Source organism: Muscardinus avellanarius, assembly GCF_963383645.1.
Source record: "Muscardinus avellanarius genome assembly, chromosome: 5".
NCBI lineage: Eukaryota > Metazoa > Chordata > Mammalia > Rodentia > Gliridae > Muscardinus > Muscardinus avellanarius.
Genome location: NC_137790.1, coordinates 94,407,700 through 94,432,886, shown reverse-complemented (window position 1 = coordinate 94,432,886; position 25,187 = coordinate 94,407,700). Strand labels below are relative to the sequence as shown.

The 25,187-nt window shown below is 41.2% G+C and overlaps 1 protein-coding gene across 1 annotated transcript in view; it reads left to right on the top strand.

The window, feature by feature from the left end:
• USP13 (ubiquitin specific peptidase 13) overlaps nucleotides 1-25,187 on the top strand; it is a gene marked incomplete at both ends in the record, with an annotated part of 120,219 nt that overhangs the window by 78,391 nt on the left and 16,641 nt on the right. The window contains 8 exons of the mRNA XM_080696312.1: nucleotides 576-729; nucleotides 4,672-4,846; nucleotides 14,163-14,251; nucleotides 17,667-17,789; nucleotides 19,603-19,629; nucleotides 20,100-20,243; nucleotides 21,922-22,088; nucleotides 23,635-23,788. Coding sequence (XP_080552438.1) covers nucleotides 576-729; nucleotides 4,672-4,846; nucleotides 14,163-14,251; nucleotides 17,667-17,789; nucleotides 19,603-19,629; nucleotides 20,100-20,243; nucleotides 21,922-22,088; nucleotides 23,635-23,788 — 1,033 coding nt within the window. The remainder of the gene's footprint in view (nucleotides 1-575; nucleotides 730-4,671; nucleotides 4,847-14,162; nucleotides 14,252-17,666; nucleotides 17,790-19,602; nucleotides 19,630-20,099; nucleotides 20,244-21,921; nucleotides 22,089-23,634; nucleotides 23,789-25,187) is intronic.

Below are 25,187 nucleotides of genomic sequence, written 5' to 3'. Positions count from 1 at the left end.
AACTCCTCATAAGAGCAGTTTGTACAAACTCTCGGTGTTCACCAGGCACTTCCCAGGTCTCGTGTGAACTCCCTGCAAGGTGTCTTGTACACAGCATTTTCTCTTAGCCTGTTGTGAATATGTTGCCACAACACTGCATATTCTAATACAACATGATTTCTTTTTAATTTGTATATAATTTACATGAATGCATTTTTACTGCTTATATTATACAAGTTAATATTGTACTTGCTTTAGTTTTTCCAGGACAAACCCTCATTTTCCCCTTTGTCTTTCATTTGGCCCCTTCCCCTTCTTGTTCTCATTCTATTCAGGTTAGCCCTTCTGCCATGACTCTTAGTGGATGCATAATAGCACTTCACAGATGAACTAGAATTTACTTAACCAGCCCCCTGCTTTTGGACTTGAGATAAATTCCAGCACTTGGCTGTTAATGTCCTCTGGTGAAATGTCATGAGCAGAGAAAATGTTTACTGAAGTCAGATCTTCATGCCAGATTTATAGTTGATGTTATGCTAAGTATTATTCATGACTTAATTCTTAAATATACTAACCCTATATAATCCAAACTTCAGAGGAATCGCATTGGCTCTGAAAACCCAAGTGATGTTTTCCGGTTTCTGGTGGAAGAACGTATTCAGTGCTGTCAGACCCGGAAAGTCCGCTACACGGAGAGGGTGGATTACCTGATGCAGTTACCTGTGGCTATGGAGGCGGCAACCAACAAGGGTAACAGTTCCAGCGGGAAACTAGCTGTGTGTATGTTTGAGTGGGATAATTCTATGATCAGAATTGCTTGCTTTTTTTTTTTCTTGGTGGTACTGGGGAATAAATTTAAGGGTTTTCTATCTCTGAGCTATATCTCCAGCTCTGTTCCATTTTTTGTTTTAAAACAAGGTCTCACTTGGTTGTTGAAAGTCTTGCTAAGTTGCTGAGGCTTATCTTAAACCTTTGATCCTCCTGTTTCGGTCTCCCAAGTACTGAAATTACAGGTGTGCACCACCAAGTCTGGTTAGAGTTACATTTTTTGATGTTAGACATTTAAGCAGAGATCTCTAGATAACCCAGCCGATTCAAGGCAACTTTCTTGGGAGATGAATTATGGCCAGGCACTCTGTAGGAGTAAGGCCCAGGAGAAGAATCCCAAGACTTTGGAGGGGAGAGGAATGCAGAGATGGGACAGCCCTGACAGGTTATTAGAAGAGGGTTCCTTCTCCTTCTTCCATCAGTCTAATCGAGTTATTCCCAGGCAGAACAGATGAATGGTACTTTGTAGAATTAATATCTTAAGAGGCAAAAGCTGCCAGATTGCTCATCTGTTGTAACTGGTCATTTCTGTAAAGAATTCAACACCTCGAATGACCTTTTCCTCTTTTATTTTTTTCCTTTTTGGTGGTGTGTGGGGTCAATTTATTTTAATTAAGAAGTGATTATTTTGATGATTTTAAAATGAAATTACTTTCATCTTCTCTAAGATTATACAGCTTTTGCTCGGTTTTTAAATTCTCATCCATTATCTAAGGCAGAAATAAGGTGGTGGAGTATATGGTGTATTTCCTTTTTGGAATTAGGGTTCATTGCTTTCTCTTGCCCAACTCTGCTGACTTACATGTCCTGCTTAGTTCGGTCAGCCTAAATAACAGAGAGTGATTCCCCAAAGGCTAATAAGTTAGTTTGGGAGTGGCATTGCAGAGGGGATATGAATGCTGTAATAAGCTATGTATTTGAAGAGACTGAGGCAAGGAGCATCTTCTAAAGGCAAAACACGAAGAACTACATAAATTATTTCGATTCAGTAATCCTTGGCCACAGAATTAATTACAAGGGTGTTCAAGGAACATTACTCTGGATGGCACTAGTACAAGGATAACAGACAGTTACTGGATGACATCCTTACAGAATTATTTCCTGTGCAAGGTCATCATGGCCTTTGTGGAATGTTGTGGTCATGACACTTTTGTGATAGTTCTTATTATCAGGCATAAGCATTAGATACCTCCTTAACCTCTCAGCTTCATGACCTTACTTATTTTTGTTGTTAGCATTTGAAAAAAAATGACTTCATTTATATTCTAATCACTTTCACAGTCCTGTGATTTTGAAGTTACTGCTTATAATTTGTGGGGGGTAACTATTTCCTTTTAGAAGGATATTTGTAATTTTGTTTCTGGAAATTGATTGTTAGGGACAAAATGTTAGCATCATAGGTATAAGTGCGTCATACATTGGTTGTGCCTGGGGATATAGTTTAGCCTAGCATGTGCAAAGTCTTGGGTTTAATCCCCAGTACTCCCCCCAACACACAAAGATTAATTAGCATGTGGATTGTATAACCTGTAGAGCTCAACTGTATCATTTTTTTTTTTTGTATCTTTTCTGAGAGACACTTCCTTCTTAATATCTTGGGCTGTCTACTACTGTATTTAGCAAGAGTTATATGATAAACTAATTGTGGACTAGAGAATGCGTTTTCAAAGTGATTTAGGAAACACATATGTGTATAAATGTATTTAAAAATTGATATATCAGCTGGGTGTGGTGGTTCATACTTGTAATCCCAGTACTTGGGAGGCTGAGACAGGAAGACCACAGGGTCATGGCTAGCCTCAGCTACATGGTGAACCCCTCTGCAATTTACTGAGACCTTGTTTCAAAATAAAGAATAAAAATCGGGCTGGGGGTGTAGCTTAGAGGCAGAATGCCCCTGGGTTCAATCTTAAGTATTGCAAAACAACAACAACAACAACAACAACAACAACAAGTATCAGGAATGATTTTGTTGTCATTTTTTTGGTAAGAGGAAAGAACTGGCCAGAAAGGCCACTTAAAATAGATGTAGTTTTGCGCCGGCCATGGTGGCGCATGCTTTTAATCCCTATGCTTGGAAGGCGGAGACAGGAGGATCGCACAGGTTCGAAGCCAGCCGCGCTGGCTTAAGAGACCCTGTCTCTCTCTATATATATATAATAGGTCTGAGAGTGTAGCCCGGAGGTAGAAGGGCTTCCAGGAACCCCAGTACCACCAAAATAAATAAATAAATAAATAAATAAATAAATAAATAAATAAATAAAATAAAATAGATGTAGTTTAGCTGGGTGTGGTAGCACACACTTATAATTCTAGTACTTGGAAGGCTGAGATAGGAGGATCGTGGGTTTGTTACCAGCTTCAGCTACTCAGGCACTCAGCAACTTAGTGAGACCCTGTTTCAAAATAAAGAATAAAAAACAACTTGGAAATAGAATGCCCCTGAGTTCAATTCCCAGTTCTAAAGGAAAAAAAAAAAAGTTTGACCAATTTTCGGGCACAGATCTGCTGACTCTCGGAGCTTCATGACACACTTGCTTCTTTTGCCCATAGTATTTGATCATGTGGGTAGGGATGAACTGAGAGGCCTTCCAGCCAGGGCGCTCTGGCATTTGAGTAGCTGGTGACCTCAACGAGAATCATTGCTGTTGTGCCGCAGGCTGTGCGATGGTGGATAATCGCAGCCCATATTCCTCCTCTTCTGTGACCCCGTGCCACTGTGGAACCCATGACTGATAATCATAGTTGCTGGTGGAACCGGGCCAGAAAGTTTATAACACTAGGTCTGGGCACTGTCAGCAGCTTGGTGGTAGTTCCTTTTGTTTTTATCTGTTTCTCCACCGCTCTTGGTTATTTTATTTTAGGACAGCTTACAGTTAACAAGAATATTTTTATTACACTTTGTGTATGTGCGAGATCATTGGTAAAATTTGATCTCTTGATACAATTTTGTTGTTCTGGGGATTGAACTGTTTTTATATCTTATATGAAAACAGGGTCTCACTAGGTTGATGAGAGTCTTACTACTTGCTGAGGCTGTCCTCGAACCTGTGATCCTTCTGTCTCAGCCTCCCAAGTACTGGGAGTACTCCCATGCCTGGCTTCTTGATACAGTTTGACATCCCTCTCTGGCCTCATTGAGAAGGGTGCTGACCAGAGTCTTAAGTCCAGCTTTGTCAGTGATAGACTGTTTTTGAACTTGGGGTTTAGGGTGGTGAAGGGCCTGGGAGGAGGTAAGCCCTACATCTTTCAGCATTTGAAGGTTCTGAGTTTGGAGGGTGGTGTATGGGTAATTCCAGGCCTGACAAACTCTGAACAAATGAAACCCCAGGTTCAAGTCAGGTGCAGTGGTATACACCTGTAATCCCAGTACTTGGGAGGTTGAGATTTGAGGCCAGCCTCAGCGAATTAGCAAGACCCTCAGCAACTTAGTGAGACCCTATTTCAAAAATAAATAAATAAATAAATAATAAATAAAATGGACTAGAGATGTAGGTAGGAGGTAGGAAGCCACTGGGTTCAATCCCTAGTACCTCTTCAAAAAATGAAGAAAAAAAAAAACCTCAGGTTCATGTACTGTTTATATTACATGCATGGTCTGAACCAAGCTCACAGTTTCTTCCTGTCAAAAAGGAACAGCAAAGAAAAAAAAAGTAAGCAGATGGCTCCATGCAGCCTGTCAGCCTGTGCTACTCCAGAGATGCCAGAGAGCAGCCTTTCAGCAGGTGCATCTGGATCTGAGAAAGGAGAGGGCAGCCCTGACCCAGCCTGGAAGCCTTCAGGGAAGATTCTCCCGAGAGGGTGCTTTTCATTTCTAGAAGAACAGAACTGGTTGCAAGGTCACTTATTTGCTCTATTACGCAGATGAACTGATCGCCTATGAATTAACTAGAAGGGAAGCGGAAGCAAACCGAAGACCCCTTCCTGAGCTGGTGCGGGCCAAGGTGCCGTTCAGCGCCTGCCTGCAGGCCTTTTCTGAACCAGAAAACGTTGATGATTTCTGGAGCAGCGCTCTACAAGCAAAGTCTGCGGGCGTGAAGTGAGTGTGTGAGATGTAGTGGGGTGAGGAGGGTTCTGGAGAGCAGGGGAGGGTTGGGGGAGGGAACATTCTATGAATGTCCACATTCTATGAGTGTATGCATGCTTGTTTATGTATATGTGTGTGTGGGGGTAAGATCTATGCGACCTGTCCGATAACATAGGCTTAAACTTTATACTTTGTGCTAGAGAGGGGCTATCTTATAAATGCAAGATTATGGTTTATCCTCTATTAGGAGTCATTTCCTCCTTTCACTCCTCTTCTTCACTGCAAAACAAACAAACCCATATCTCCAAATGGCAAGAATACTTATTAATGAAGAAATTACAAAACCACTTTTGTCAGGCTTCAGTATTTAAACTGCATCGTGTTACCTTTACTTCTGTAATGAAGACTGGCTCAGAACTCAGTTGACTGACAGGCATCTCAGACCTCTCAGAGTGGGTGTACAGGCTCCTGCGCATCGTTCAAGGGAGTTGTCAGGACTTGGTCTCAAGATGTCCTGTGTTCACAACACGGTGAGGGTGGTTGTCAGATATGTACAATTGTACCTTAACTGATTTGCTACAGTCAGTAGCAAATCAATTACAGTAGCAAATCAAGTACAGACACACATACTTCATATCACTGCATTTAACTGGAGAAAGAGTATATATAGTAGCACAAAGTAGGAGGAGGTCTGGAAGTTTGGCTCTGGGAGTTTTGCTATTTTTAAGTATTCTTTGACTCTTTCTTTGAGGCTAAAATTGAACTCTCAGCTGATGCAAAGGGGAGTGAAGGATGGAGACCTACTGCTGTTTTTTCTTTTTCGTTTCTTTCTTTTTGGTCCTGGAGATTGAACCAATGGGCATTCTACCTCTGAGCTACACCCCAAGCCTTTTTTATTATTTACTTTGAAACAGGGTCTCGCTGAGTTGCTGAGGGGCTTGCTACGTTGGCTGAGGCTTGCCACGAACCTGTGATCCTCCTGTCTCAGCCTCCCAAGTATTGGGATTACAGGTGTGCACCACCATGCTGGCTCTGCGGGCTGTAAACATACCTTAAATAGCAGCCAAGTTTGCATAGTTTATTCTCTGCAGAACCCATTTCTTAGGATTCTAGTTTATTTCAGATTAGAGGCTTCATATGTTAAAAATGGGAAAGGAAAACATTTTCTTTCAAAAACTGAAACAAAAGCCTTTTTCCTTGGCTCCATATTCAAATGAGGATGAAGAGTAGTACATGCAGTTGTCTGCTACCCACCCTTGAGTAGTTTTCACCCCCGGTCTGTTCACTTGTCGTATGTGGGTTTTATGTGTGTGCACGTGTGTTTGCTGTGTCCTTCTGGATGGCATTTAATGAGTCGGCATGTCAAATGTGAGAAGTATATTTCATTGTGACTTGGAGACATCTTTGGGCAGTTGGAAAACTACGTACTGTGTTAGTGGTGGAAGAAGTTTCTGTTATCATTGACAGTGGGTTGAAGATTCCCAAAACATTGTTTCTCTTTGTGTTTTTATTCTGATTCTGTATGGGAGGTGGGAAGAAGCCTAGAAAGCTCCCAGCGCCTGGTGTAAGCTGTAGAGTGCAGTGGTCTTCATTTCCCAGCTGGCCCAGGCCACCCTTCCTTCACTTCAGAATAGTGGCATGGTATTTTAGTATGTCCAGTGTGGCTTGCTCTCTGGGCCTGCCAGGAAAGGACCTTCTCAACATTTGGAAAAGGCCCTTCTTTAAAATGGAGCCAGGAAGCTGGGCGTGGTGGCGCACACTTATAATCCCAGCATTTGGGAAGCTGAGACTGGAGGATCGCGGTTCGCGGACAGACTCAGCTACTTAGTGAGGCCTTTTGCAACTCAGTGAGACCTGGTTTCAAAATAAAGAATAAAAAATAGGGCAGGGGTAGCTCGGACGTTGAATGCCCCCTGGGTTCCATCCCCAGACCAGAAAAAAAAAAAAAATGGAGCCAGGAAGTCATTAGCGTTCCACAGACTTCCCGAGCCCTCAGCCACTATTTTCCTGTGTCTTCTTCCTGGATTATCTTCTGTCCTGGGCAAAGTTACTGCCCAGGGTCCCTTCATCTGTAGTGGAAGAATGTGCTTGCTGACCTGAATTTCTCCTAAAAAATGCTACAAAATATTTAGCAGTGCAGACTGTCTAAAATCTTTGAAGAGTTCCTGCATTTTTTTTTTTTTCAGTACTGGGGGTTGAACCCAGAGGCATTCTACCTCCAAGCTACACCCCCAGCCCTATTTTTATTTTTTATTTTGAAACAGGGTCTCACTAAGTTGAGGAGGGCCTCACTAAGCAGCTGAGGCTGGTTATGAACCTGTGATCCTCCTGTCACAGCCTCCCAAGTATGGGAATTAGAAGTATGTGCCACCATGCCCAGTGATCTCCTGCTTTTTGTACCTTCAAAAGTAGTATGTGCCACCATGCCCAGTGATCTCCTGCTTTTTGTACCTTCAAAAGTAGAGACAGGAGAATTGCAGTTTGTGGACAGCCTCAACTACTTAGTGAGGCTCCTTGCAACTCAGTGAGACCCTGTTTCCAAATAAAGAATGAAAAATAGGGCTGCGGGTGTACCTCAGAGGTAGAATGCCCCTGGGTTCCATCCCCAGTACCGAAGGAAAAAAAAAAAGTAGATATTAAGCTGGGCATGGTGGCGAATGCCTGAAATTCCAGTACTTGGGAGACTAAGACAGCAGGATTGCCTGTTCAAGACTCTCATTTACTTAGTGAGACCCTGTTTTAAAATGAGAAATAAATAAATAAAAATAGGGCTGGGGGAATGTAGCCAAATGTAGAAGGCCCCTGGGTGCCATCCCCAGTATAAAAAAATAAAAAGTATATATTAATTGTGTGTTTTTTCCTTATTCTCTACATATACATATACCCTTCTATATGCTTTGTATATAGATGAAAATAATTCATACAAAGCCTATCACAGTTTTTAGTAATTGAAAAGATGGTCCTTGTGGGAAAGAAAACAATGTTAAAGGTAATAAAATAATTATCAATTATCATATTCAGTCCTCTTGGTAGTGTGTGGTAGGTACCATTATTCTTCCATTTTACAGATCAGGAAATAAAAGGAGGAGTAATTGGCTAGTGGGAGACTTGGGCTTGGTTCAAATCTGATTGAGTTCAGAGATTCAACTCTTAATCCCTGTGTCACATAAGGATGCCAATTTTCTTAGTGCAGTTGCTTATTCTTAACCCTTATGTAGCCCTCTGTATCTACCAGCATTCTTGTAGTCATAATTTAAATGTCTGACCACATAACTTAGAGGAAAGAAGATTTTCTTACAGTTTTAGGCTCAGTCCATGTGAGGCTGGGGACCATGGTGGTGGTGGGAGGCTGAGGGAGAGCACACGGGTTGTGCTCTTACATCATGGAGGCTGAAAGTTAGAAAGGAAGCAGGGGAGGAAGAACTCTTTATATAATCCCCAAGGCCCCACCCCCAGGGGCCCACCTCAAGCCACACCCAGCCAGCCCACTAAGTACCACCCAGACCAACCCATCACAATGGATTCATCCACTTCTCAGATTATAACCCTCAAGACTCAGTCACATCAACTTCAAATACCAACTGATGAGCTCTTCAAGGGACCAGTCTGTATCTAACCATAACATCACACCCTGGCCCCTGAAGAGCTCATGCCCAACTCAGAATGCAAAATGTATTTAGTTTTTTCCAAGAGTTCCCACAGTCTTAACAGTTTCAGCATTGCTGCAAAGCCCCAAAGTCCAAAGTCTCCTGAGACTCAAGATGAACTCTTATCTGCCACTGTAAAAGACAATGAAGAGTAAAATAAAAAGCAAGTTTGATGCATCCAATATACAAAGGCAAGAAGTAAACATTTGCATTCTCAAAGGGAGGAATAGGGCCATTAAAAGTGCCTAATTTTGGCTGGGCATGGTTGCACATGCTTGAAATCCCAGTATTTGGGAGGCTGAGGCAGGAGGATCACAGGTTCAAAGATAGCTTCATCAGCTTAGTGAGACCTTGTTTCAAAATAAAGAATAAAAAATAGGGGTGGAGGTGTAGCTCAGAGGTAGAATGCCCCTGGGTTCAATTCCTAGTTCTGCAAAAACAATTAAAAAATAAAAACTAAAGAAAGTGCCCCATTTGGGATTTGGGCCTGCTTGCAGGGATTCTGGCCATGCAACATGTTGCCTGGCTTCCCAGGCCTTCCTTTGAAATCTGGCGGAAGCCGGGTGTGGTGGCGCACACTTGTAATCCAGCATTTGGGAGGCTGAGACCTGAGGATCACGGTTCAAGGACAGCCTCAGCTACTTAGTGAGGTCCTTTGCAACTCAGTGAGACCTGGTTTCAAAATAAAAAATAAAAAATAGGGTTGGGGTGTAGCTTGGAGGTAGAATGCCCCTGGGTTCCATCCCCAGTACTGCAAAAAAAAAAAAAAAAAAAAAAAAAAAAAAAAAAAAAATCTGGTGAAGCCTCCATGGCCCACTTTTTCTAGCAAAGCCAACATTATGTGTGTTCCAAAATGGACTGCCAACAGAACAACAGAAAAAGTAGTCACACCCTCTTTAATCACAGCTGCTGGGTCTGCTCCATCCAACCTGCCAGTGGCCCACATCCATCTGGACTGCCTTTGTCCCCAAGCCATCTGAAGGCCATCTGGGCGCCTCTGGTCCCAACTCCATCCGCTGCCTCCATCATGGCCATTGCTGGCCCCGCCTACATCATGGCCATTGTCTCCTTCTTCCTTTCTGCCATCTTCCTTTCTTCCATGACATCATCTCTCAGGGCTTTATACATGCCTTTCTGCCCAAACTGCAAATCTTTTTTTTGTGTGTGGTCCTGGGGATGGAACCCAGGGGCCTCTAACTGTGGGCTACACCCCTGACCTATTTTATATTTTATTTTGAAACAGGGTCTCACTAAGTTGCTGAGAACCTCACTAAGTAGCTGAGGCTGGTTTCAATCCTGTGTGATCCTCCTGTCTCAGCCTTCCAAGCGCGGGGATTACAAGCGTGTGCCACCACGCCTGGCCCAAACTGCAAATCGTAAGCGTTTCTCTGCTTTATTTTTTGTTCCCAAAATTTGGTGTACAACTTGCCGAACACAGACATCAATATCCATAATGCAGTTTGAGTAATTTGCTGTTTAAAGATTTCCTCTGTTAATTTAATCATCCCATAGTCTTTAAATTTGGCCTCATACAGAGTTTCATGACATGGGCAAAATGCGAATAAGTTCTTTGCCAAAGTTTAACACACGTGGTCTCTACTCAATTTCTCTATGGAGTCATCTTTGCCCTTCATAGTCCCCTCAGCACAATCCCTTATCATCTGTCTTTCCAGCCACATTCTAGCCCTTCCTCTTTCCTTTCACATAACAGTTCCAAAGAGTCACAGTCTACATAGTCAGACTTAGACGTAGCAGCAACCCTACTCCTGGTATCATTTATCATATCTATCAGCATTCTTGTAGCCATAATCTAAATGTCTGACCACATAACTTAGAGGAAAGAAGATATATTTTCTTATGGTTTTAGGCTCAGTCCATGTGAGGCTGGGGACCATAGCTCTCAGGGCACAGTAGTAGGGGAAGACTGAGGGAGAGCACACGGGCTGTGCTCTTACATCATAGAGGCTGAAAGTAAGAGAGGAAGGAGGGAAGGAAGAACTCTTTATATAATTCCAAGGCCTTATCCTCAGGGACCCACCTCCAGCCACACCCAACCAGCCCACTAAGTACCACCCAGATCATCCCATTACAATGAATTTATCTACTTCTGTGATTAAAATTTTAATGACTCAATCACATTAGCTCCAAGTACCAATTTATGAGTTCTTCATATAACCATAATACCTTTCTAATCATAATACTCCTAACCACAATACCTTTCTAACCATAATACCTTTCTTAGTCCGTATTATGCTTTATCATGTTTCAAATACTACTTTTGAGAAAATCAGTGAGTATGTTCCTAAGAGTTTTTTGTTTTAACTTATTTCCAGCCGCATAGGCTGTAACTTGGGCCATATGTTGTTAATTTGAGATCTTGAACTTTTCTTTTGTTAGACCCAGAGCATGAAAGAACAGAGAGAGGCAAAAAATGTCTTAAGGATTTTGGTGGACCTTGTGGGTCAATATGGACCAAATATAGAGACTCTCCCCTTAAATTGTGCTGACCAGACTGTGTCTGGGAGAAATATTAGTGTTTATTATTATATTAGTGTAATGTCATTAACCCAGCAAATAGAATATTCTATATAGTGAGCTGAATAAGGCTGGATTCCTGCCCTGGACAGCTTGCAGTTAAGGATGGAGAAGGAGGGAGTCCCACTTACTCTTTATCATTCACGAAGAGGAAAGCCTGCTGTGAGTCCCAGAGCACAGGCAGTGGGTGAGCTGAGTGGCCTTTGAGTCCTCAGTCTTGAGTTTACTGGCATGTGACCTTGCCTTTTTATGCCCTGCCTTTCTTACCTACAAACAGGAGAATGAGTTCTTTTTTATAGAGCTGAAAAGTGAGGACTAGGCAAGCCAAACCAAGTGAAGTGCTTTGCACAGTGCCTGGAAGAGAGTAACTACAGGATGCAGTTTTGGGGGGGAGGTACCCAGGGTTGAACCCAAAGGCATTCTACCTCTGAGTTATACTCCCAGCCCTATTTTATTTTTTATTTTGAAACAGGGTCTCATTAAGTTGTAGAGGGTCTCAGTAAGTTGCTGAGGTTGGCTCTGAATCTGCGATCCTTCTGTCTCAGCCTCCCAAGTACTGGGATTACAGGTGTGTGCCACTATACCTGGCTCAGTTGTTTTTAATATATTTATATTTTCTCTCTTTTTTTGGCCTTGGATTATATCATTTAAATGTGGTTAACTAATTATCATATTTAACATACTTGGTAAAAAGGGTAGAACTGTTTTTCTTTTGGTGGCCAGGTTTTTTTTTTTTTTAGAATTTTATTGGTGCCATATAATTACTTACTGTAGTGAGATTCAAAGTGATACATTCATATATGCACACATTTCTCGGTGTGTTTCCCTCCTCATCCCACCCTGCTACCACGTTAGTTACTACATTTTATTTTATTTTATTTTATTTTATTTTTTTTTTTTTTTGGTGGTACTGGGGTTCCTGGAAGCCCTTCTACCTCCGGGCTACACTCCCATACCTATTTTTACATTTTTTTTACTTGGAAACAGGGTCTCCTAAGCCAGCGCGCGCGGCTGGCTTTGAACCTGCGCGATCCTCCTGTCTCTGCCTCCCAAGCGCGGGGATTACAAGCGTGCGCCACCACGCCCGGCTAGTTACTACATTTTAAATGCAATAGATACTTTAATTTCAGGGACATTTTTCATGATAAAAAGTCTTTATGATATTTTTTCTTAACTATAATTAGTGAACAGTCGACATTTTAAGTAATTTTAATAGATTATCAACAGACTATACATTTGGAGTGAATTGAGGGGCATATCCAAGTCTAAAATCCCTCTTTCTACTTTTTGTCATGCTTTTCCTGTGTTTGGGTTTATCTTCTACACTAGAGGGCAGCATTGCATTTGCATTTGCTTTGTAAAAATCTGGGAAGATGTATTCCAGAGGGCAGTTGCTCAGGTTTGAAGAGTGGAGTCTTGGGGAGGGAGTTTCTAGAATCTTTTATTTACTTATTTACAGTTTATTATCTTTTTTAACCTGTACCTACCATACCCATATTGACATAAAATAGAAATGACAATCCCGCATTTATGTACAATTAAGTGCACCAATAAATTAAAAATTATTTGACTTGCAAGAAACTGGGTGGAACTAGAGAATATTTTGCTAAGTGAGATCAGCCAGTCTCAAAAAGTCAAGGGTCATATGATTTTTCTCATGTGTGGAACCTAGAGGGAAAGGAGGAAACAAAAGGGATTTCAGATAAATGAGGACCAAGATCAGTAGAAAAGTAGAAGGGTGTTGTGGGAAGAAGAAGGGAGGGGGGGGAAGGAATACTGAGGAAGGCAACAGTTTAAATAGTGTTATTTTCGTATATGGAAGTGCCAGTCGCAGTTTCACTAGCATAGGGTAAGAGAGCAAGGTGGAATGCAGAGGGAACAGTCCAGTGCTGTGTGCATGTATGTTCATGCCACTTTGAATCTTACTATGATGTATAATTACATCACACCAATTATAGTATGAAAAAGAAATAAAAACACAATAAAGCCAAGAAAGGAAGATAAATAAAAACTCTAGATGATAAATGTGGAGCAAGCTTGGGCTAGGAATGTGAGCTCAGCGGTAGAGCGCTTGCCTAGCACGTGTGGGACTCTGGGTTCAGTCCTCAGTACCACACCCGCCCCCCCAAAAAAAAACAGTGGAGTGAATGAGATGGAACTGGGACCTGAGTTTGGTTTACAAACTGAATATTGTACTAGAATCATCATACCCAAGCCAAAGCAATTTGGCCTTTCTGAAAGTTTGAGGAGAATTCAAGATCTTGTATATATGTATTGACTTTAAAATTTAAGGCTCAGCCGGGCGTACTGATGCACGCTTGTAATCTCAGCATTTGGCAGGCTGAGACAGGAGGATTGCACAGGTTCGAAGCCAGCCTCAGCTACTTAGTGAGGCCTTTTTCAACTCAGTGCAACTCTGTTTCAAAATAAAGAATAAAGAATAAGAAATAGGGGTGGGTGGCACTTAGAGGTAGAATGCCCTTGGGTTCCATCCCCCATACGGCAAAACAAAACAAAACAAAACAAAACAACAAAAAGGCTCAGATTTAGGTAGTTTAGGTAATTGGCCCATAACAGCCACCCCTAGGATCCTATGGCCATAGATATAAGTTTAGTCATATTGAATAAGGCCCTGGCATTCCAATAGTCAGCCTCAACCAAAGTTCCTGTAATGTTCCTCCTGTGAACTCTTCTGTGAGAAGGTGATGCTGGGTGGGAGTGGAAGGCGGGGTGAGAGTGGGCTCTACAGTCACAAAATGCTGGCGTGCACACCTGTAAACACTTACAAACAAGAACTAAATTCTACCAAAGATTTTAGAAAAACAAATGGTGGAAAGAACTTTTCATATATATATAAACTATCACAGTAAAGTAAAAGTAATAACTTGGAAATGGGCCTAAATCATTATCAAAGGACAACGTTCTCCAATATTAAACATCTTCTTCTTGCCGAGTGGCCACGACAAGTGAGCAGGAGTGAGCTAGTGTGTTCACACTTATGTGACAGTGTTGGTGTGTTTTCCTGCTCTTGGTCTGATCACTGGAATTGCTGGTGTGCCTCACACTAGGCTTGTTTTGTTTCATGAACTGTATTAACCATTCTTTTACCTTTTGTTTGATTGATTTAATCCCCTTGTGTTTCCCAGAACATCCCGCTTTGCCTCATTCCCTGAATACTTGGTAGTGCAGATAAAGAAGTTCACTTTTGGTCTTGACTGGGTTCCCAAAAAATTTGGTATGTATCTTTTGCATGCTTTTGCTTAAAACATCAAATTATCCATTTAAACACCATAGCCTGTGAAAGAGCCCGTGTAGCTGGCTGCCATATAGCTCCATTTTATTCTTTGTTCCATGAGTCTCATTTTTTCTTTTGAATCAGATTATGTGATAAGTGCTAACAAACATGGCCACATGCTAATCTACCCCTCCAGTAATGGGTTCTGGAAGGACCAAATTGGATTCTAAGAGTGGAAGGAGGATCCTCAAGTAATCAAACAGTGATTTCCAAATGTTACTGTGCAAACAAATTACCTGGGATATTGGCAAAATGCACATGATGATTCGGAAGTCCAAGGTGGCCTGAGATTTTGTTTCTAGCAAGTTTTCTGGTACTGCTGGCCCAAAGACCACCCTTTAAATAGCAGGTAGTTGAAACTCTGCTCTCTTCTTAGCACCCTTCCTCTACCTCTGAGGCAAGCAGGCAATGCTAATGTCATTCATTACCTTTAACCACAAACATTTTATTAATAATCAAATTGAAGCAGTTACATTAAGCAGTCAAAATAAACAAAAAGAAATGTGATTTGGGCTTCATTGAGAATCTTCTTGTTAATTTTAAAGACCCTTGAGCATTGCTAGAACTTCATTTTGTCCATCCTGCATAAGTTTTTCTCACTGTTTTGTTTGAATATGAAGAGCATCAGGCCGTCCTCCAAGCTGTGGGAGGATGCAATTTTACCCTCTGTAGTTTTTCAAACAAGTGCCTCAGAACATGTGTCAGCTTCTTACAGTTTTTACGTTTCTGAATACTTATGGAAACAAAACAATGCACATCTTATGGTAAAGATGTTATGGTTATGTTAGGGGATGGGTAAAAAGAAGGTAAAATCAGTTGGAATGATTTTCTAGGGGCCCCTGTGCTTTTAGTGCATAGAATTGTGCTGGGTGGTTCAGGAGGCCCTTGCTTTTCCTGCTGGAATAGTTGTGTGAACAGAGGAGGGTTAAAGGCAGGATGTTGATCACTCTGCTGGATCCTGAGACAGTCTTGCAATGCCCGAGAGAGGAAAAACCTGTCCTAAAGACTTTGAGCTGGTTTGGATATAAATTTCTTATTTTTCCCTGTCCTTAAAATTTCTATTAAGAAACACAGACTTGAATCAGATTTTATTAATTTGCTGAAGTTAAAGGAGTCTCAAAGCTTGAGTTTTTGATGAATCTAGTTTTTTCTCTTAAGGAACAATTGTATTTATTTTGTTGGTCAGAGTCTATGTTTGGTTTTGCTGCCCAATGAAACTGATTTTTTTTTTTTTTTTTTTTTTGCGGGTCTGGGGATAGAACCCAGGGGCATTTGACCTCCAAGCTACACCCCCTGCCCTATTTTTTTTTTTTTTTTTGGTGGTACTGGGGTTCCTGGAAACCCTTCTACCTCCGGGCTACACTCCCAGACCTATTTTTATACTTATTCATTTGGAAAAAGGGTCTCTTAAGCCAGCAAGGCCGGCTTTGAACCTGTGTGATCCTCCTGTCTCCCCCTCCCAAGCGCGGGGATTACAAGCGTGCACCACCACACCCAGCTCCTGCCCTGTTTTTATTCTTTATTTTGAAACCGGGTCTCATTGAGTTGCAGAGGGCCTCACTAAGTAGCTAAAGCTGTCCGCGTAAACCGCAATCCTCAGGTCTCAGCCTCCCGAATGCTGGGATTACAAGCGTAAGCCACCACGTCTGGCATGAAATTTAATTTTTAAAAAAAATTTGTTCTTGCCGGGTGTGGTGGCACATGCTTGTAATCCCCCTGCTTGGGAGGCGTAGACAGGAGGATTGCGCAGAATTGAAGCCAGCCGTGCTGGCTTAAGAGACCCTGTTCCCAAATAAAAAATATAAAAATAGGTCTGGGAGTGTAGCCCGGAAGTAGAAGGGTTCCATCCCTAGCACCACCAAAAACAACAACCAAAAAATTGTTCTTTGGATTGTTTTAAAATAGGATTTATATATCTGGCTTTATAAATGGTTTGAGGGATAGTATTTTTTAGGTTGTTTGCTAGCTCAAATGATATACTGCACTTTTGAATCTTGATTTCATGATTATCTTCTCTGAAATTCTGTTAGGTCGATAAATTTTATATTTGAGTAAGCCAAATAACTTACAAATAAGTCAAATAACGTATGGTAACAACTGAACCAACAAGTTTAAATATATATTTTAAGGACTAATATTCGATTAATTTTCTTTCTTTCTTTCTTTTTTTTTGTGGGTTTGGGGATGGAATCCAGGGGCATTTGACCTCCGAGCTACACCCCCTGCCCTATTTTTTTATTCTTTATTTTGAAACTGGGTCTCACTGAGTTGCAGAGGGCCTCACTAAGCGATCTCTGGTCTCAGCCTCCTGAATGCTGGGATTACAAGCATGCGCCACCATGCCCAGCTTACTATTAATTTTCTTAAAACACCATTTTTATTGCCTTGTTTAGGATGATCATAGTTCCTATCATGATCTGAAAAAATGTATAAACTTGGGATTGCAAACTCATGCCTAACTCATAGTCCTCATTTCTAGATAAAAGAAGAAGGCTGGATATAGGAAATGCAGAGCCAGCTCTCTCGGCCTTGCTTGGGTATTCCCACTTTGGATTAAGACAGATTGGAAAAATACTTCTCCATCATAAATCAGAATAGCACAAATAAAGTGCTTAGTGTTGCGGGGGCAATAGGGAGCAGTCGTGTCTGTGTCAGACTTATAGAGAGCACCATTCTCCAGAGTAGAAGCTGAAGGCCAGCTCCAGACAGTTGTTACCATAAGAACTTGCTACAGCTTTCTGTTTTTCAAAATAAGCTGGAAATTTGAATTTTTTAAATGAATTCTTCTGACTTAAAAAAAAAGTGGCAAGGCCACTTGGTGGTGGTGCACGCTTGTAATCCCAGCCTTCAAGAGGTGAGACGAGAGGATCGCTGTTTACTGACAGGCTTAGTTACTCAGGGAGGCCCTTCGTAACTCAGTGAGACCCTGTTTCCAAAATAAAAAGACTAAAACATAGGGCTGGGGTGTAGCTCAGAGGTTCAATGCCCTGGGTTCTATCCTCGGTACTAAAAAAAAAAAAAAAAAAAAAAAAAAAAGGCACATGTTGCCAACTTTTTCAAAACATCAAACAAAATGTGTCCAGCCACAGGTGGTCGATGAGCTACTAGTCTGTGACCACTGGCTTTTCAGATTTGTTCTTGTTTGGGGTGAAGTCCTGCCACCCTCTGGACTTCCCCCAGGCTCTCCAGGAACCTCTCATTGGTCTGGATGAATATCTAGGACCTGTGATCTGTGCTGGAAGGCCTCCCTTAGCTCTGCCTGGACACACTTGCAGAGCTGGTGGTGCTGGTTTTATAATAAGGTGAATACAGATTTTTGGAGAGTTCAGCGAATATAATCTCTCTCATTTTGCAGATGTTTCTATTGATATGCCAGACCTCCTTGATATCAACCATCTCCGAGCCAGGGGTTTACAGCCAGGAGAGGAGGAACTTCCAGACATCAGCCCTCCCATAGTCATTCCTGATGACTCAAAAGGTATCAACACCTTCTTGCCACTTTCCTTCATGCAAACCATCGCTTCTTCTTTACCATATCAGAAAACCCTTTGCTTTGCTCAAATGAGAAAAGGAGGAATATGTTTACTCCCTGTTGGGAAGAAAAAGAGTGTATCTTTGGTTTATCTCAGTTTGGGGAGCTGTGTTATTCTTATAAGTACATTTAGACAATCAGAAGGGGAAATTAGACAAGGTGTGCTGGTTTTAGAAATTTCTATCAACATCTTACCTCTCTAACTTCATTACTACTTCAAGCAAGGGAGTGGTTTGAGTTTCTTATTCACTCTATCACTGCTAAATTGATCACTCTTCAGAATACAGACTGCATGTTAGGCAAGCACTCTACCACTGAGCCCTCAGAATACCTAACTTTTTAAAGGAAAAGTTCAAGCAAAAAATAGTTGTTTCAGCACACAATTACATAATTTACAAGGAAATTGATGGAATTGGAGGACATTACACTACGTTAGTCAGTCACAAAAAATAAGAAATCAGATGCTTTCCCTAATACAGGAAAGCTAAGGAGAAATGGGTCATAGGAGGAACTCTAGATGAAAAAGGAGATCCTACAGAGGAGCAAATAAGACAGCCTAACTGAGGGGATGAGAGGGGGAAGAAGGAAACTCTCTAAAGCACACGATGTACATATCGAAGTCAACCACTAAGTTAAGCATGGGAAGGAGAGATGGGGAGGGAATGGGGTAGGGATTGGGTAGGTGCTAACTGGGTGATATATGCATGTATGTCTACACAAGTTTTTTACCCCATTACGATGTATGAATATAATGCACCAATAAAAAATTAAAAAAAAAATAGTTGCTTCACCTTCAGAGGTTCAAAAATGGGGTCAGAAAATTCTTGGTTTAATTATTAGCTCAGTTATTCTTATTTAATCAATTTCATTCAAGCTTTGTTTGCTCACCTGTTTGCCATTCATCTTCCTAATGAGTTCATTAGGTAAATTAGCTCATAATGCTCGAGCACTTAGGGCCCCTCTCCAAGGTTTCCTGTCAGTTGAGCAGTGAATGTTATTGGTGATATTAGGTACAGAAGAAGGTCAGTGAGGGTCCAGAAGGAGCAAGAGAGGATTCAAGATAGGCCTCTGCACTAAATTCTTCTCTAATACAGAGACTAGTGCTATGTTGTAGAGATAGAGTGTTGAGAAGAGAACTCTGCACAGGAGAAATTCTGGGTCATGTAGACAGGTAATTCCTTAAAGGGGTAAAAAAGAAGGTATGAGCATCAGAGAAGCACAGGCAGGTTTACTGGACTGAGCCTGTTTTTCCCAATGTTTATAATAGAATCTTTGGTTTGTAATTATACAAAGTTCTCAGAAATAGAGATATTTTATTTTTTTATTATTTTATTTTATTATTTTAACAAGCTACACCTGGAGCCCCATTTTTATTCTTTATTTTGAAACAGGGTCTCACTGAGTTGCAGAGAGCCTCACTAAGCAGCCGAGGCTATCTGTGAACCCGGATCCTCCTGTCTCAACCTCCCAGTGCTGGGATTACAAGCGTGTTCCACCATGCCTGGCTGGGAGAGAAATTATTTAGCTCATTAAGATGCTAATCAGAACATCATGTTTTTCCTCCCAGTTCTAAATACCTTAAATCCTGTTATTTTTCCCTCATTACTGTAATGATTTTATGTTATGCAGTCCATGATGGTTTGGGCGGGGTGCCCAGGGGTGATGGGGTTTGGAAATGCCCTGGGAACATGGTGTTTCATTTTCTAAAACTAGTGGACATGGGTTGGTCTAATTTTCTGTCCTCCTCCTTAATTTGCAGATCGCCTGATGAACCAGTTGATAGACCGTATGTATATTTTTAAGTGTTTCTGAGTGTTCCACAATTGTTATTAGTCTGAGACATTTTTCTGTGACAGTGTGGCACAGAGGCATTGTTCTGTATGTGTGTATGTGCATCCTTTGCCTGAAAGTTGAGTAAAGAGCTAGTCCATGATGTGATGGCTAGGTAGCCCCTGTGGCTCAGAGAGTGACCTTTAGCATGAGAGCCAGCAAGCCCTTGGGGTCAGAACCTTGGCTTTGCCATTTATGACCATGTGACCTAGAATAAATTACCTGCTTTCCATGAACCTCAGTTTTCTTAGTTACGAATAGAGGATACTGATACCATTTCTTCCCTCAAATAACTTAATATTTAGGTGGCTACAAGCAAAGTAAAACCAACATAGCACTTTTTTGGGGTAGCATGTAGATAAGGGGTGAAGGAAGAGACATGGAGAGTTACTTTTTCACATGAGAACATCCTGTTGTTCTTTGCAGCCTCAGACATTGATGAGTCGTCAGTGATGCAACTGGCCGAGATGGGCTTTCCTCTAGAAGCATGTAGGAAGGCTGTGTACTTTACTGGGAATATGGGAGCTGAGGTGGCCTTCAACTGGATCATCGTTCACATGGAAGAGCCAGGTTGGTAGTGGGTCTCTGGAGTAGCTTTGGAGTCTGATTCAATCCTTAGTGATGCTAAACCTTTCTTCTTCCATGTGCACATCAGAGTTGTGGATGTGTCTCCCTAGAAAAATTACTTCAGTTCATAATATGCTGCACTAGTGGACAAAATCACAATCTTTGTCTTTTTTTTTCAGTACTGAGGATGGAACCCAGGGACATTCTACTTCTGAGCGACATCCCTAGCTCTAATTTTTTATTATTTATTTTTGAAACAGGGGCTCACTGAGTTGCAAGGGACCTCACTAAGTACCTAAGGTTGTCCACAAACCATGATCCTCTGGTTTCTGCCTCCCAAATGCTAGGATTACAAGTGTGTGCCACCACGCCCAGCCTTTTCTTTTTTTTTTTTTTAAATAACAGATTTATTGAGGTATAATTCACCCACTTAAAGTGTGTAATTCAGTGAAAAAAAGATCATTAGGAATATGTGGATGTACTTGTAGCTATGAGGTAAAGAGGACTTGAAATAGAAACATGCATGAAGAAATAAGGGCCCTTTAGTTATCCTTTTCTTTTATCTGCTTTATGAAGATATAATTCATGTGTCTACCCCTTTAAAGTATATATTTCAGTATTTTAAATAAATTCAATATGTTACCATTATCACTATCTAATTTTAAAACATTTTTTCTACTCCAAGGAAATACTGGACACATTAGCAGTCACTACACTTCCCTTGTTTCTGGACCTATGAACTTGCCTATTTTTACATTTCATATAAGCGGAATCATACATTATCTTTTGTGTCTATCACTTCCCATGTTTTAAAGTTCGTGTATTGTAGCATATATCAGTATTTTATTCCTTTTTATGGCCAAATAATAGTCTATTATATGAACATGCTACATTTTATTAATCCTTTTATCAGTTGATGGACATTTGCATTGTTTTCACTTTTTAGTTTTTATTAATAATGATGCTATAAACCTTTGTGTACAAGTTTTTGTGTTATTAGAGCTTTTCATTTCTCTTGAGTAGAATTGCTATGTCATATGTTACTTCATATTTAACTTTCTGAGGAGCTGAAAAACTGTTTTATACAGTGGCTGAAACTTTTTTTTTTTTTTTTCGGTACTTGGGTAGAACCCAGGGGTATTGTACCTCTGAGCTACATCCCCAGCTCTACAGGGTCTCACTGAGTTGCAAAGGACCTCACTAAATAGGTGTAGGCTGTCCGTGATCCTCCTGTCTAAGCCTTCCAAATTATGGGATTACAAGTGTGCACCACCACGCCTGGCTGAACGTTTTTACATCCCCTTTTCTATAAAAGTTCTGTAATTTTAGTCTCTATACTTAGGTTAGTAATTTTTTGAGTTAATTATATTTATGGTGTGAGGTAGGGATTGAACTTTATCACTTTGTATGTGGGTAACCAGCTGTTATGACACCATTTGTTGCAAAGGCTGTTCTTTCCTCACTGAGTAGTCTTGTTGAAAGTAAATAGATCACAGATATATGTGTCCATTTCTAAGCTTTCAATTCTACTTAATTCATCTACCTTGCCTTATGAAGTTCAGATTGTCTATATTATTGTAATTTTGTAGATATTTTTCCCTCTTTGCCATAAAGTCTGTTTTTAAAAATTAAACGAAAATAGAAATAAAGAAAAGGGCTTGAGTGTGATTATTTTTCTCAGATTTTGCTGAACCATTGACCATGCCTGGTTATGGAGGAGCAGCATCTGCTGGAGCCTCTATATTTGGTGCTACTGGATTAGATAATCAGCCTCCAGAGGAAATCATAGCTATCATCACCTCCATGGGATTCCAGCGAAGTCAGGCTGTGCAGGCACTACGAGCGACGGTGAGCCTGAGAGACTGTGTGCATGAATACTGCATGCTTGTTGGAGGTGGTTTGTATTTCCCTCAGTAGCAATTCAGACTTTTCAACGCCTTCTGATTACTTTGAATCATATTTGTCTGACTCTGTACCCCACCTAATTTATAAAAATTTATTTGCATATAACATATATAAGCTAAACTAAGTGATCAAGGGAATTTAAGCATAGCAAGATGACAAATCTGGTGCAAGATGACCAAACTGTAAGAAACTCCATATCATCTCAAATGTTTGTTAATGTAGATTAGATTTGACTCAGAGCTTGCTATGGCCTTTTATACTTTTTTGTATACTTTTATTGGTGCATTGTAATTATATATCATAGTGAGTTTCAAAGCCTACAAACAAACATGTACACAGGTCTCATTGTGTTTTCCCTGCAGGTCCAGCCCCACCACCCACACTCCTCATGTATAATAGTGAGATTGGTAGTGATAACTTCATACATGGGCACAGCCTAATTTGAATTGTTTCTTTCATCAGTTCTTCCTTTTGCTTTACCCTCCTTCCTCCTCTTCTCCTCTTCCACTATTCTAAATGTTCACTCTCCTCAATTAAAGTTCCTTTTATTTCTTATTTTCTCTCTAATGTCCACATATAAGAAAAAACATTTGACTCTTGACCTTCTGAGACTGGCTGATCTCCATTAGCAGAGTATTTTCTAGCTCCATCCATTTTCCTGAAAATGACGTGCTTTGTTGTTCTCTATGGCTGAGTAACAGTTCCTTCTGGCCTGCTAGGCTCTTCTGTCCAGGTCACATCAGTTCTTGGCTGGCTCATGAGAATGTGGCCAGAATGATCTGTTTCTCTTTTAAATGCACAGATGTCTCAATGAGATTGTTTCACTCAGGGTAATTTCTTGTGCCCCACTTACCTTATTTGCCTGTTTCATTGGCATTTCTGACAAGTTCTTTAAGCTGCCAGTGAAATCACATACAAAGACAGAGAAAAATGCTCTCATGGAGAATTGGTTTGAACTGCATGAAATTCAGTTTAGAGTAGTTAATCATCAACCAAGGCATTGGTTTTGTTTATCCTGCAGTTCCGCCATTCTATCAGCATTTTGGGAGAGGAGGCACTAACATGGTACTCATGTTGGCACCCCTCTATCTCGCAGAGTTCTCTGCAGAAAATCCAGTTGGTAGAAGAGGTAGTGTGTGCAATTACTAAGGGCCACATTTAACTGCCTTACTGTTTGACATCTGTGCCCATCATCACTGGCATCTTCCTGTAGAAACGCTGATCTAAGACTGATAGGGACTTTGGGACGTTGATCTGCTGCTCACAATTATTTTCCAGTGAATCCAATTATAAACATTGGTCAGGAGACTTGCAGGGTGCCAGGTGAGTGTGTCCCAGGAGTCAGAACTTCTTCCTCAGAGCAGCTCAGCCCTTTTAAGGGGGAGGCAATTAAACTGAGACCTCTGCTGTATTTGTTTGACATCTGCTTCACATGGTCAGATATATGCCCAGAGACTACATGCTTGGTAAAACTGTTTTGTTTTATTAGAACAACAACCTGGAAAGAGCACTGGATTGGATCTTTAGTCACCCTGAGTTTGAAGAGGAAAATGACTTTGTGATCGAGATGGAGAATAACGCCAATGCAAATATTATCTCTGAGGCCAAGCCTGAAGGACCTAGAGTCAAGGATGGATCTGGAAGTAAGTGTTGTCTCAGCAGTCAGGACTGTACATTTAATCTTCACTCACCACTATGTATCCAAACCTTTACCATCACTTAGAAGTCAGCACAGGTGTCTCCTTCTCATAAGTGGTGCATCTTGCCACTCTGTGTAGGCCACAGTGGTCTGATAAAGTCTGTTTAACTCAGAGTTATGTCACCTGGTAGTATGTGTGAAACTTTTGTGCCAGTTTTGATTTTGCTGTTTCTTTGAGGCAAATTTCTTCCCGAACCATGAGAACTTTAGTTGAAATAGAACATTGATTTTCATGGTTGTATGTTTGTTTGTTTGGTTTTTTTTTGTTTTTTGTTTTGGTGGTACTGGGGTTCCTGGAAGCCCTTCTACCTCCGGGCTACACTCCCAGACCTATTTTTACATTTTTATTTGGAAACAGGGTCTCCTAAGCCAGCGCGCGCGGCTGGCTTCGAACCTGCGCAATCCTCCTGTCTCTGCCTCCCAAGCGCGGGGATTAAAAGCGTGCGCCACCACGCCTGGCTGGTTATATGTTTTGAACAGTAGAAAATCAGTCTATATCCTATCCTTGACTGTACTAGTGTGTGTGTGTGTGTGTGTGTGTGTGTGTGTGTGTGTTACTGGTGATTGAATCCAGGGGTGCTATACCTCTGAGGCATATAGCCTTATCCCTTTTAAAGTGGATGCAAGATTCAGATCAAAAAGAAAAAAAAAAATCCATGTTCCTAACCACCACAATATCCTTGTTTCTTCGGCTGTTGTTACCCATGGACTGATGTTCAGCTCTTAGCCTGGCATTGGGCATGCTCTCGCATTAGATCTCAGCCTTCCTCCTCCTGCTAGTTCTTCTGCACCCCTGTACCTACAGCTCAGTGCCTGGTGCTGCAGTCGCACCGCCAGCATACTAGGCTCTCACCTGTGCTCTTCTCACTTCCCATGAGGCCTTTGTTAGGCCAATTTGTGAAATACCCTCTTTTCCATTGCTACACGCCAAAATCTTTCCCATTCTTCAGAATGTGGTCACAGATGCCATTTCTCTGGACTGCTTTCCCAGATTCTCATTATGGCCATAAGCAGCCTATGCTAACCCCATACATCATGCTTCTGTTTGTGCCATATTTAATTTTCCCAGTAGCCCCATGAAATTGATACCATTAGCATACACATTTGATAGGTGAAGAAACTGAGTTAGAGAGGGGTTGAGTAGCTTGTTAAGATCACTTGGATACTGAAGGTTGCAGCAGAATTCCAACTCAGACATTCTGCCTCCAGAGCCTGAACCTGTAGCCTTGTTAATATATTGTTTGTTCTTCTCTTGTTAGAGGTATCACACTCATCTGGCAGAGGAGGTATTTATGTAGCTCTTTATACCTCTCATTTGACTGTAAATTTGTCCAGGGAAGAGG